Source organism: Bubalus kerabau, chromosome 17, assembly GCF_029407905.1.
Source record: "Bubalus kerabau isolate K-KA32 ecotype Philippines breed swamp buffalo chromosome 17, PCC_UOA_SB_1v2, whole genome shotgun sequence".
NCBI classification, from domain to species: domain Eukaryota; kingdom Metazoa; phylum Chordata; class Mammalia; order Artiodactyla; family Bovidae; genus Bubalus; species Bubalus kerabau.
In genome coordinates this window covers 59,683,348-59,696,635 of record NC_073640.1, presented here as the reverse complement: position 1 = coordinate 59,696,635, position 13,288 = coordinate 59,683,348, and the positions used below count along the sequence as shown (strand labels likewise).

General features: G+C 53.9%; 2 protein-coding genes across 4 annotated transcripts in view; one reads left to right on the top strand and one right to left on the bottom strand.

Annotated features, from left to right (window-relative positions):
- VRK3 (VRK serine/threonine kinase 3) overlaps positions 1-2,415 on the top strand; it is a 35,633-nt gene extending 33,218 nt beyond the window's left edge. For all 3 annotated transcript variants that reach the window (XM_055552970.1, XM_055552971.1, XM_055552969.1), the window contains 2 exons: positions 574-722; positions 1,942-2,415. In XM_055552970.1, the coding sequence (XP_055408945.1) occupies positions 574-722 (149 nt within the window). In that variant the 3' untranslated portion in view covers positions 1,942-2,415. The remainder of the gene's footprint in view (positions 1-573; positions 723-1,941) is intronic.
- Positions 2,416-4,300: 1,885 nt separating this feature from the next.
- LOC129630690 (sialic acid-binding Ig-like lectin 5) lies at positions 4,301-10,478 on the bottom strand. Its single transcript, XM_055551189.1, has 9 exons — positions 10,395-10,478; positions 9,942-10,322; positions 9,493-9,780; positions 9,245-9,292; positions 8,477-8,776; positions 8,075-8,368; positions 7,743-7,839; positions 7,174-7,240; positions 4,301-5,191 (listed from the first exon to the last, which is right to left on the bottom strand). The coding sequence occupies exons 1-9, from the start codon at positions 10,429-10,431 to the stop codon at positions 4,901-4,903; spliced, it is 1,803 nt and encodes a 600-aa protein (XP_055407164.1). The 5' UTR covers positions 10,432-10,478; the 3' UTR covers positions 4,301-4,900.
- Between the last annotated feature and the right edge of the window lie 2,810 nt (positions 10,479-13,288).

Here is a 13,288-nt window from a genome sequence, read left to right as displayed (position 1 = left end):
GGCCAGCTGCAAGCCAGGCAGCAGATAGGAAGCTGGAAGAAGATGTGAGGAGCTGCAGACACGCTTTGTTCGCAGCAGCAAGGCAGACAGGCTTTATTCTTCTCTAATGGTTGACATCACCCTACCGCGCGGCAAGGGCTTTTCAGGTGGAGCTTCTGTAGGCATGATTCTCCTGCGCAGTGCTGTAAACGATCTCAGCTGTTCCATAACCACGCAGGGTCACTATTTACACAATGTGGACCAGAGCAAGTGGACCGTGGGACGGCAGTGAGAGGGAGCCGGGCGAGAGAGCCGGACCACCACCGTCTTGACTGGCTGTTGTTTCCCTACACTGTCCTATTCTGTCCCTATCAGTGACGCTAGGGGACAGACACGCTGCTGCTCTTGGTACCACTTTCCCAGTGCTTATGTTTAATGTTTAAAAAAAACTAAAATCTAAGTGGCTGCAGCAGTGCCAGGCACGGAGGAAGCACTGAGCAAAGGAGCACGTGGCTGAGACCCTCTGGGCACAGCCCCCCGGGCTCTGGGTTGGGGGGCTGCTCCCCTCAGACCTCCCCCATGTCTTGGCCGCAGAGACCCTGCAGGAGTATCTGAAGGTGGTGATGGCCCTCCAGTACGAGGAGAAGCCGCCCTACTCCACACTGAGGAACGAGCTGGAAGCCCTGCTGCAGGACCTGCGGGCGTCCGCCTATGACCCCTTGGACCTCCAGGTGGTACCCTAGGTGGGTTCCAGCAGGAAGAACCGGGGGGGTCTCAACCCTGTCCCTGGCTCCCATGGCTATCTCCACTGATGCCGTATGATGGGATGGGCACAGAGCGCTCCAGAAATGCCAGGTTGTTTGTTCAGGAACCTAGCACACTGTCCACCTTAACCACAGACACTCTCCAAAAATGAAGGCATGACCTCCTCCACCCAGCTTGACCGCACCCCGCGCCCCGCCCAGTCTCTGTCCCCACCCCCACAGCTGTCTGAGAGACCTCTGGCTCCTCCCACACCCCTCTCTCCCCGGGCAGTTGCTAAGTTCCTTCTAGTCCACCTCCTCCAGGGCTCTGCGTCCGTCCTCTGTCCGGGATCCCCTGGAGCATGGGCACTTGTCATAGTCACCTGCTGGCAATGAGCTCCGTGAGGACCAGGTCGAGTCTGTCTCTGCATCTCTGTGTTCCCCACGCACGTCGCTGGCCTGGCTCACAGATGCCCTACCCATATTTACCGAGTGGGCCATCCGGTCTTCCCGTCGATGCTGGCCTGTCTTACAGTACCTCCCCGTCCAACCCATATGGTGGAAATTTAAAAGCAAACCTAACGGCCCTTTTCAGGACTGTAGTTTCCCGTCTGCTCAGTCTCCGAGGACCACTCACTCAGCAGCAGGGTTGTCCCTCAGTTAGGACGTTAGTGAGGAGATGCTCCTTAAGGAGCCCGGGGACCTTGGAGTAACTTGGCGATCCTCTTGGCTCTGCCTAGGCCCGACTGCCCGTCCTCCCCTCAGATTCCAGCCCACGCAGAGATCAGTCCCACCTCAGGACCTCGGCATGCCCCATCCCCACGGCCTGTGACCATTGTCCCCTTTGTTTTTGCCATGACCAGCTCCTTCACATCACCGCCCATCAGATCCCAAGGCCTCCCCAGATCGCCCCAGTGAGGTGCCTCCCGACCACCTCCCTTATCAAGTCTCCTGTTTTCTGCACACCCCTTGTCCTCTCTTGGGGGGAATTGTGTGTTTAATCTGTCGTGTCTCCACAACTCTCCTCCAGATTATAAGCCCAGCAAAGCCTCCTTGGTCCTCTTATTTGTGGTGGTGTTGCCCATCCCTAGAAAGTATTGATGTAAAGCTGCTATCACACTGCTGCTGCTGCTGCTGCTGCTGCTGCTGCTGCTGCGTAGGGTCTTAAAGGGCACCCTTTGAATGAATGACACTGACAGCCATTTCTATTGTCTTCTAGAACTTTCAGCCTGGAGTTTGAAATAGAAGAAAAAAAAAAGGAGCTATGTGACTCAAGGCCTGCTGTAGAATCACAGATAAGCTTCTCAAAAGATCCCTCAAATGTGCATTCCTGCCACTTCTTTAGGTGAAACTGCTCATCATCGGTCTAGATCAGCCTCAGGGAACCCGGAAGTTAGGCCCCAGATACTGTGAACTCCCTCCTTTCGACTGTCCCTCCCTTCAGCTGTTGTCTCCCGCCAGCCCCTGAGGTTTTGGGCGGAGAAGACCCCTGGTTCACAGTCGGGGGTTGGGCTGGTCCCCTCAGTGGGGACACTGCCATTGGCACCACTATGCTTTGACAATAAATTGTTTCACTGGAACTTGGAGAGTCGACTGTCTGCAAAAGAAGTTCCTTTTGGAAAAATTTAGCTCATTTTTCTTCCCCATCCATCCATCCATCCATCTCCTCAACCTTTCATCCAACCACCCACTCTTTTTTTTTTAATATCTATTTATTTGGCTGTGTCAGATCTTAGTTGCTGTGAGAGGGCTTAGTTGCCCCAGAACATGTAGGATCTTAGTTCCCTGATCAGGGATTGAACCCACGTCCCCTGTGTTGGAAGGCAGATTCTCAACCACTGGACCACCAGGGAATTCCCTCCACTTTTCCATATATCTGTCCACATTTTCGAGCAGACACTCATTCATCCATTCTTTCACTTATTCATCCATCATCTATCCATCCATCTATCTCTCCATGCACCCATCCATATGCTTGTCCATCCATCTATTCACCCTTTCATCCATCTACTCATTTACCGCTCATTCTCTCATCCACTTACCTCTTCTCTTCCACACATTCACCCTTCCTCTTATTCAACAAACATTCAGCAGACATGTCTTGAGTTCATGCTATACGACACCCATCGTGCTGCCCAGAGGACCCCGATGAACCAGACCTATGTGCCAAGGCCCTTGAGCTGATGGAGTCTACAGTCAAGCAGAAGGACACGACTTGGGGCTGTGATCGGCACTCTGAAGACAGAGCACCGGTTGTGATGGAGAATGAGGGTCCTCCAGACTGGAGGGCACCTCTGGGGGGAGCCTGGACACAGAGAGACCAGGGAGGAGGCCACAGGACAGAGCGAGCGAGCCTGGGGAGAGATTTCAAAGGCAGGCTGGCTGGCAGCATGTGCAAATAATTAGGCTGGGAGGGATTGCGAAGGAGGAGCTTCAATTAAAAAGAAAAAGAAAAAAAATGGAGGAGGAGATAAACATGCCTTCTTGAATTTCACTTTCGATATTTTAAATTATGCACCCTGCTTTGGGATGGGAAGAATCAGAGGCCGGAAGCAGGGATAAACTGCTCAGAGAAGCCTCGATTCTCCCCCTTCTCTGGAGAGGAAAGAAGAATGAGCAGACTGATGACAATTTCCTGGCTGAAAGGAAGGGTGTATAACCCTTTGCAGAAGGACGTATTCTTCAATGAGAGAGAAAACCCATCAGAAAATCTCCCACTGGCAGCCCCTCTGTGTTCATGAGTCCACAAGGGAAGAGGGACGTCAGCCACCCTTGGGGATCCCAGATCAGGCAGGAGGGATGGTCACAGTCGACGCCTGCCCCCCGACTCCACCACCCTCCTGCCCTCAGACCACTTGGCCAAGGTCCAGCTACCCTCCTCACCCTGGCCCTCCCCTCCCCTCTCCGAGCAAGCCCACCCAGCAGGACCAGCACTGTTCAAACAGCGGGAGAAGCCCACATCCAGGCAGAGCAGCAAGAGTGTGGGCGGTGGGCAGTCTCCCTCCCTGTCTCTCAAGCAGCCTTTATCTGTCTCCAGAGCCCAGGTTTTGACAGTTCATCCCAACTTCTGAAAGAGGAGGGTGTTGTGCTCAGTATTAATGATCTTCATTCTCGGAGCAGTGATCAAACTTGTATCCTCTGCGTTGGCAGGCAGATTCTTAACCACTGGACCACCAGGGAAGTCCGGACACATTTCTAAAGGTCATTGATCAAGAGATGCAATATAATCCTGAAAAATGGCAAGGCAAAATGTGCCATGAAAGATGGAATTACGACCTTTAACACCTCTAGTTTGTAGAGCAGTTACAGCCTGAAGTTATTAACTGTATGCTAAAACATACTCCTATATTGGCTCATAACACTACTGTTGGGCGTGTTCCCTCATGAATGGAAACAATGGAAAAAGTTAAATGGACGCTCAATGGGAAAAAGAACAAAAGCAGTTGGCCGTGACCCTTGTAAAAACTATATTACAATGTAAATGGACACAGAATGGAACTGCAAGGAATCTTATACGCAGATTCTACAAAAAAAAAAAAAACCACCTCTTTAAGAACCACAGTATCAAGGACACAGAATTAAAAAGTACCCTTGTCATTTATTTCAGATAATCAGTGAATGATTTTTGTGTCTGAGAAAATAGACAAGTTGGGTTTCCAGGAAGCAGGCTCAGAGAAAGACCAGTTTGCAGTGTGTTCGCAGAAAGTGCCCCAGGGGTGAGTCCCGGTGGAAGGGAAGGGGGGACTGGCTACGTGGAGCCTAAGGATGTGATCCTGCCTAATGACAACCTCTGCTCAGCCTTGGGGGCAGGGGGAGGCACCTCTGGAGCTAGATAGCCCTGCAGAGTGGTCCCCATTTGGCCCAGCATGCCAGACCTTTATCCCAGCAGGTTGTCTTGGGAAGAGGTTTAAGCTTGGGTGAGATGCCCTTTGCACATTCACCCCCGTGGGACACTATATACGTTAATTACTGCCTTGACGCCCCACGACAACCCTGTGAGTTAGGTTTGTGGTGTCCATTTTACAGAGCAGGAGACTGAGAAGGGAGAAGGTGACTCGCTCAAACTCACACGCATGTTTGGTGACGGGTCTGAAACGTGAGCCCAGTTCTGCCCATCACGCCACCAGCGGGACTCGCATACGCTAGCTGGTAGCCCGTGTGCATGGAAAACTGTTCTCTCAGGCATCGTCCCTGATGTCTCTCTTCCCTGAGAAGCCCCAGGTGCCCCAGCCGCAGGGTGCAGAAGGTTGCGGGAGGCGGGGCCGGGAGGCGGGGTCGTCATTTAGGATCTTGACCTCTGCATATTCAGTGGTGCTGGTGGCAGCCTGGTCCCGAGGCTCCCAGGGCCTCAGCTCAAGGAAACTGAGGGAGGCGTAATGAAGCTCCTGATCCTCCCCTGAGAGGGGGGCGGCCACGGCTGGGGGCGGGTAGTCCAGGGGGCTGCCTGAAGGACACTCATCCTGGTAACCCTATGTGGAGGGGAAAGAAGGGCGTCATATTAGGATAACAGGGTCTGGGGACTTCCCTGGTGGGCCAGTGGCTAAGACTCCACCCACTCAGTGCAGGGTCCCTGGTCAGGGAACTAAGATCCCACGAGCCACCACTAAACATCCCACATGCCCCATGGAAGATCAAAGATCCGCAGGCTGAAACTGAGACTCGACACAGCCACATAAAAATAAATAATTGAAAAAATTTTTAAAGGGATAAAGAGATGGAAGAGAGCAAGAAGGGTCCACAAGTGAACCTGGAAACTGAACGTTCAGTCTTTTCATCTATTCACTCCAAACATTGGCTGGGCCCCCATTCAATTCGTTCATTCAATGCTTGAGAGTATTAATGCCCGGCACTTGGTAATCAGTTGCCAGTCTTCTGGATTTCTCACAACAATCTACTTGGGAGACAGTTATCCTCATTTATCAGGTGGAGATAAATGAGGGCTGTGGCAATAAATTTGGGCTTCCCTGGTGGCTCAGACGGTAAAGAATCCGCCTGCAGTGAGGGGGACCTGGGTTTGATCCCTGGGTTGGGAAGATCCCCTGGAGGAGGGCATGGCAACTCACTCCAGTACTCTAGCCTGGAGAATCCCCATGGACAGAGGAGCCTGGTGGGCTGCAGTCCATGAGGTCTCAAAGAGTTGGACATGACCGAGCGACTAAGCACACACACATCAGGTGGGGAAATTGAAGCTAAGTGAATGTCCCCAGGCCCGACATTTAATCTTTGGTAGAGCCAAGATTTATGCTAGGTCCTTCTGACTCCAGTACTGCCTTAAGGACCTGCTCTCCTGGTGCCAGGCGCTGGATATTCAGTGAGGAACAAAGACGATGCCACCCCCTATCTCGCAGTTGCAGTGGGGGAAGCAGACACTCAAGCTGTAGTCAGTTATATTACTATCTAATAGGACCGGAATGGGATGGATGGTCAGGGATTTGCTCAGGCCTGGACTGACCTCAGGGACCACTCATCATTACAGAGTCAGGCAAACACAATCCCCAAACTGCATTATAAGCCTTTTTGTTTGCCTGTTTTTTGTTAATATTTATCTGGCTACACTGGGTCTTAGTTACAGCATGCCAACTCTTAGCTGCAGCACGTGGGATCTAGTTCCCTGACCAGAAATGGAACCCGGGCCCCCTGCGTTGGGAGCATAGAGCCTTAACCACTGGACCACCAGGGAAGCCCCCATTATGGTGTTATAATTGAAAGATCTTAGGGCGCAAAGAGTTAACCTTGCCTGAAGAAAATTTTACCTTTTGCTCCAGCACCTGGGAGGGAACCTCTAAGCCCCTGAAATGTCTTGCCTGATAAGTTTGTCTCAGAACTTGCCTGGTGGTATCTTGGGGACCCCTGAAATTGATTTTGTTGGTAGTACATAATAGTTATTTTGGGGAGATCCTTGCGGCATCCTGTCTTGGGGAGGTGAGGTAGGAAGTGGGGGCAACGTGGGTCTGGGGTCCAGACAGAAAGGAGGAGGGCCCGGTTGGAAATAAATGCAATCAGTAAGATGGATTAGTGGTCCTTGGCTCTCGAGAGAGGAGATAGAGGGCAAAAGGGAGGGGCTCCCAGGTCATTGGACTGAGTGGCTGTGTTGATGGGTTGTTGTTTTAGTCGCTAAGTCGTGTCTGACTTTTTGCGACCCCATGGACTATATCCCACCAGGCTCCTCTGTCCATGGTACTTCCCAGGCAAGAATACTGGAGTGGGTTGCCATTTTCTCCTGCAGGGGATCTTCCCAACCCAGGGATAGAACCCATGTGTCCTGCATTGGCAGGTGGATTCTTTACCAGCTGAGCCACCTGGGAAGCCCCATGCTGATGGGACCCAAGAAGAAATGTCTGTGTGGGTCGTGATGAGCACCTGAGTCATCACGAGGACTGCGGCCATGGCAGTCAGCCAGGTGGGGAGTCAGCCAGCTGGGATCCTGAGGGACCGAGGGCTCATCACTCACCTGGGAGGTGGGACCCAGTGTGCAAGGTTCATCCTTCTCACGGGCTGCCTTCCTGCAGGTCTTCACTCTGAGAGGGGAAGCCAGGACCTCTGAGCAGCCCAGCTGGCTCAGAGCTTGGAGAGTGGCTATTGCCCCCTTCCTAACCCCCTCCCCATCCCCACTTGAGGCTAGCAGGGGCTGGGACTTCCCTTGGCAGGCCAGTGGCCAGTGGTTAAGACTCGGCACTTCCACTGCAGGCTCGATTCCTGGTTGGGGAACTAAGATCCCACATGCTTCGTGGGGCAGCCAAAAGATAAGAAAACTTAAGAGAGAGACAGGCTAGAAGGACTGACCAAGGCCAAGAGGTAGGGCACGCCCCTCATCTCATGACCTTCATAGCAACAACGGGCATCCTTCACCGATGGCTGGGGTGCACGGTGGGGACAGATCCTGCTCTGATTCCCTGACCCATGACCCGGTTCTCCAAAGCGCCATACCGTCCAGATTCCTCCAGAGGGGGCCCTCCAGGGATTCCAAGGCCATCCCCTTCCCCACCCTGCACTCGCCTGGCCCCCAGAGATGACACTAACCTGAAGAAGATGAGGCAGGAGCAGAGACTGAGCAGGCCAGCGGCGCCAGCTCCCCCGATGGCCCCCAGAAAAAATTCCCCTCCAAGCCTGGGCTTCCCTGCAAATGAGCAAGATTTAGGGTGACTCCCCTCCAAGCCCCAGGACCCACGTGCCCCCTCCTCCTGTAGAGTTTGAGCTCTCCTGTCCTCAGTCCCCAGCCAGCCAAAGAACAGTTCTCTGCCCCCACCCCTGCCTCTCAACCCTCCTGCCCAGGCGCCTCTCCCCGCCTAGCGTCATCTTCTCTAGGATGACTCCTGTCCCCTCTAAGCCTCTCCCCTCAACAGACCCCTGACCTGGCAGCAGCAGGACAGACCCGCTCTGGGCCCCGTGGACGTTCAGGGCCTCGCAGCTGAGGCTGAGGCCGGAGCTGAGCCCCTCGCGGAGGCTCAGGGAGCCATTGGTCCAAGGCCCGGCGGAGCTGGAGGCGACCTCGAAGGAGGCGTTGCTGGTGTTGCTGAGCTCCCCCTCCAGCAGCCCCTCGCCCAGCCGCCAGCGCAGAGAGGGGGCTGGTAGGGCTCGGGAGGAGCAGCTGCAGCGCAGACCCTCGTCCTCCTGGGAGCAGGAGGGGCCCAGCAGCTGCGGGGGTGCTGCAGGGAGGGAGGAGAGTCAGTGGTGTCTGTCCCCTCCCTGCACCCGAGTGTCCTCTCCCCGGGGGGTTTTCTTCCCCCCCTCCCCCCCACCCCCCCGCAGCTCACTCTGCACAGAGAGATGCACGGAGATCCACAGGGAGCCCCGAGGGTGCTGAGCTCGGCAGGTGAGTTCGCCTTCGTGGCCCGACTCCACTCGGGGCAGGTACAGGACCCCAGGGCTTGAAGGATGTGAGGGGCTCAGGGTCCGGCTCCCCTGGGACCAGCTCAGTGTGGCCGGGGGGTTGCTGTCCGTGTCGCAGGCCAGGCGCAGAGAGTCTCCTTCCAGAACAGGAAGAGATGAGCCGTTCCCCAGGTGTTTCAGCTCTGGAGAGAGAGAGACACAGAGAGACAGAGGGGCACAGAGAGCTGAGCCCAGACTCTGAAGCCCTGTCTCTATTTCTCTATCCTGTTTGTTTTTTTCAAGTTGCCAAGAGATCCCACAAGTAGCTTTAAGCAGCTTTATAGAGACATAATTCACAAACCATACAACTCCATTTACATACCACTTGAAAGTCACTCGGATAACCATCACCACAGTCAATTTTAGAACATTTTCACGACCCCCTCCAAAACACTGCACCCCTCAGCCATCTCCCCCAATCCTTCCATTACCCCAGCCCTATGCGACCACGACTGTCTCTCTAGATTTGTGTCTTCCGGATGTGGCGTGTAAACATCCGGCTTCTTCCCCTCAAGGTGATGTTTCTGAGGTTCATCTACGTGTATCCGGAATGAACGGCGGCGGGGGCGGGGGGTGGGGGGGGTAGGGCCTGGGGTGGGGGGGCTCTCCTTTCTCTGCGATCCCTGCCATGCTGCACGGCCCTCCCTTCCTACCTGTGCCAATTCCTCCGGAGACACTGATGGTCAGCTTCTGGGGAGGATCTGGGGGGCAGAGACGCCATGGTGAGGAAGGGAGTCAGAGCCGCCCCTGCCCCAGCCCCCTTCCCAGGGCCCCCACACTTCCGGAGGCACAGAACCAGAAGCAAAGGAGAACAGGACCCCCCCGCCAAGCCCCTGGCCTGGGGTCACCAGCGCCCATTCCCAGCCCCACAGGCACCCCGCGGGCCTGGCCCGGTGCTCACAGGACACATTGAGTGTGACGGTCCTCTCCGCGCTCACAGAAGCCCTGCGGAAGGTTACCCGACAGGTGAGGCTCGTCCCGTGATCCTGCGGGCGGGGGGTGAGCAGGATCTCCGAGGAGTTATAGTCCTCCTTGGAGTCCAGTCCCAGGGGTCTGAGGGCAGCCCCGGTCCAGGAGATGGTGGGGGGCGTGGCCCAGTCACAGGCCTCAGGCAGGGAGCATTTGAGGTGGCTGCTGGAGCCGGACTCCAGGGGCTCCTCGATGTGGACATTGGGGGTCCATGTTCGTGCTGGAGAGGAGAGATGGAGAGGCCAGACCCCGAGGGGGACCCCGTGTGTGCCCACCCTGATCTGACTGTGGGCCACTGTCTCCCACTGCCCTCAGAGATGGAGGGGCAGGGTCCATCCTTCCCACCCTCCCTGACCTCGGTTCCTGGGGACCCTTCCATACCGATCACGTTCACAGTGAGCTGGTTATTCTTGTAACTGTGTTCTGCAGCTTCTCTTATCAGCTGAAAATAATAGTTTCCACTGTCCCTCTTGCGGGCCTCTGCGATGCCCAGGGAGCAGTTGTTGGCCCTGGGGTCCCCAAGGAGGTGGAATGAGATATTTCTCTTCTTCTTCCCACCCCGGGCTGAGTTGTCTGTGGCCACAAGAACGTCCTCTTGGAGTCTATCCTCTTTCCGGAACCATGCGCCGTAAACGTGTGTGGACTTGGCCCAGCCAAGCTGGGGATAGGAGACGTTACAGGGCACAGAGACGCACAGACCCTCCTGCACTGTCACCGATCCCTGCACTTGCAGCTGGTATAGTGATTCCTTCTCCAGGGACCCTGGGGGAACACAGAGGCTCAGCTGCAGCCCCAGAGCCAGCCTGGGACCCACTCTCCCCATGACCCACTCACCCGCCCACAGCAGGGGCAGCAGCAGCAGCCTCTCCATGTCCAAGGGGCCAGGAGTTCCCAGGGCAGTCCAGTTTCTGAGCTGCTTCTCTGTCCGTGAAGGAAGCTCCAACAGGACAGGGAGAGTGACCATCCACAAATGAGCAAAAGAGGAAGCTCGGAGCTGCCGAAGTCTGGTAAATATCTCTTCTGACTTCTCCTTTCCTGCTTGGACGTTGCTGGGCAGCTCTAATTCAGGACGCAGCCACCCTGGGTGAGCCTAGGGCCAGTGGGGCTCTCAAGGGAAATGGGTGGGGAGGGGCTGCAGAGGCAGGGATGCAGTCATTCATTCATTTGCCAGGCAAATGTCGACTCCATGAAGGAGCTGAGGGCAGAGGAAGGCAAGACCTCACAAATCCTGCCTCACTGTTTGTGTGACCCCAAACCCAGGATCCCCAAAGGACACAATCTCCCCGCCTGTCCTGGGGACATATCTGTGTCCACATAAGGCCTCCAGCTCCACAGTAGGAAGTGAACTATTTACACAGGGCCCCATGCTCCAAAGGGCTTCCCGACTGAGGTCTGATGCTCTAAGAGGGTCATCTTGAAATTGCTAATAATTTTGATCTTGGACTTTGTGTTCTGTAAGTGAAATCTCATGGGATAAGGAGCACACACCTGGGGAACTGGAAGCTTGGATCACACCAGGTCAATCCAGGGACAGCCTAGATCAAGAGACAGGTTCTCAGCCCCCTTCCCACCTCCATCCCCCTACTCGGGCATAGAGAGAGTCTGGAACGTGCTGTGTTGAGTGCCTGTGAGAGTCTACACTGCTCACCCGCCCCCCAACTCCCAGTCAAACCTGAGGAATTGGCCATTAGCTAGTAAATTAAAAACACTGAAGAGGGACTTCCGAGGTGGTCCAATGGCTAAGACTCCGGGCTCCCAATGCACGGGGTTCAATTGATAGTCTAGTTGGGGAACTAGATCCCACATGCTGCAATTAAGATTTGGTATGCCACAATGAAGATCAAAGAACTAAGAGCTGGCCCAGCCAGATAAATATATAAATATATATATGTTATAATTTATTATTATTATTTATTATAACATATATATATTTGCACAGGGCCACATACTCGGAAGGGGCCTATATTTTAAAGTAGACTACTGGTTGCCTGGGGCTGTGGGTGTGACTGTTGATGGGCGTGAGGTCTCCTTTTAGGAGAGATGTAAAAGTTCTGGAACCAGATGGTGGAGAGGGTGGCACACCATCAAGAATGCACTTTGTGTCATGGAATTGTATACTTTAAAATGGTTAAAATGGTAAATTCTACGTGATGGGTATTTTACAATGATTTTTTTTTTTTTTATTTGGCCACACTGCATGGCTTGTGGGATCTTAGTTCCCTGACCAGGCATTGAACCTGTGCCCCCTGCAGTGGAAGCTCTGTGTCTTAACCACAGGACTGCCAGGGAAATCCCACACCAATTTTTTTTTTAATGTTAAAAAAAAAAGGAAAAAGGTTTTTCCTACTTTTTTTTTTTTTTTTTGTCAAAGGGGCCGCACATTTTCATTTTGCTTGGGGGCCTGCAGAAGATTTAGCATCTCCGGTGAGAAGCTTCCAGACTGAGACCCGCGCTAACAGGAGAGCGTGGTCAGCACTGCCCAGAGGCTGAGTTGATGAGTGTCCATCCCTCTCCTGAAGGTCAGAACAAAATAGCAACGAAGGACGCGTATCTGGGGCGACTCTGCTGGCCGGCTCCAACCCAGCTCCCCAAGTGACTGGCAATGCACGTAGTCAAGAAGTAACCTCAGGATTTCCCTGGCAGTCCAGGGGTTAAGACTCCATGCTTCCACTGCAGGGGGTTCGGTTTTAATCCCTGGTCTGGGAACTAAGACGGCCAGAAAAAAAAAAAAAATTACCTTCATCCAAAGAGAGGTGTGGGCTTTGCCCAGCAACTGGGAGGGAATGCTAAGCCCTTGGCATGCGTGTCTCGGTGTCCACATTTCCTTTTTTTTTTTTTTTTTTTTTAAAATAAGAATACCTACCAGTCATATTGGATTGCATGATGCGTGCTAAGTCGCTTCAGTTGTGTCTGATTCTTTGCAACCCTATGGACTGTAGCCCACCAGGCTCCTCTGTCTATGGGGATTCTCCAGGGAAGAATACTAGAGTGAGTTGCCATGCCCTCCTCCAGGGGATCTCCCCGACCCAGGGATCAAACCAGAATCTCTTACGTCTCCTGCATTGGCAGATGAGTTCTTTACCACTAGCACCACCTGGGAAGGCCTCATATTGGATTAGGGTCCCCCCCTCCCCCCCCCGCCCCATGACTTCATCTAACTTGATCACGTGCAAAGACCTTGTTTCCAAATAAGGTCCCATTCACACGGATTGGGGGTTGGGACTTGAACATCTTTTGTTGGGCGAGGGGACACAAACCTATAGCACGCCCCCAGTAAACACTAGACTCCAAGGTCTATGCTCCATCTGCGTTGTCATACGTTGCCCCTGGGTGTATTGGTCAGTTTTGAGTTGCCGTAACATACCACTCAGCTGGTAAAGAATCCACCTGCAATGCAGGAGACCCTGGTTCAATTCCTGGGTTGGGAAGATCCCTGGGGAAGGGATAAGCTACCCACGCCAGTATTCTTGGGCTTCCCTGGTGGCTCAGACAGTAAAGAATCTGCCTGTAATCCCGGAGACCTGGGTTCGATCTCTGGATTGGAAAGATCCCCTGGAGGAGGGCGTGGCAACCCACTCCAGTATTCTTGCCTGGAGAATCCACATGGACAGAGGAGTCTGGTGGGCTGCAGTCCATGGGGTTGCAAAGAGTCAGACACGACTGAGTGACTAAGCACAGCACAACATACCACACTCTGGGCAGCTTATACAACATAAATGTGAAAGAAA

Coding starts and splice junctions, on each gene's coding strand:
- LOC129630690 (XM_055551189.1), bottom strand. CDS start 10,431: ATGGAGAGGCTGCTGCTGCTGCCCCTGCTGTGGGCGG. Junction 9,781..9,941: donor GCTCACTGTGAACGTGATCG/GTATGGAAGGGT, acceptor TCTCCTCTCCAG/CACGAACATGGACCCCCAAT. Junction 8,777..9,244: donor CTCCGGAGGAATTGGCACAG/GTAGGAAGGGAG, acceptor GTCTGGGCTCAG/CTCTCTGTGCCCCTCTGTCT.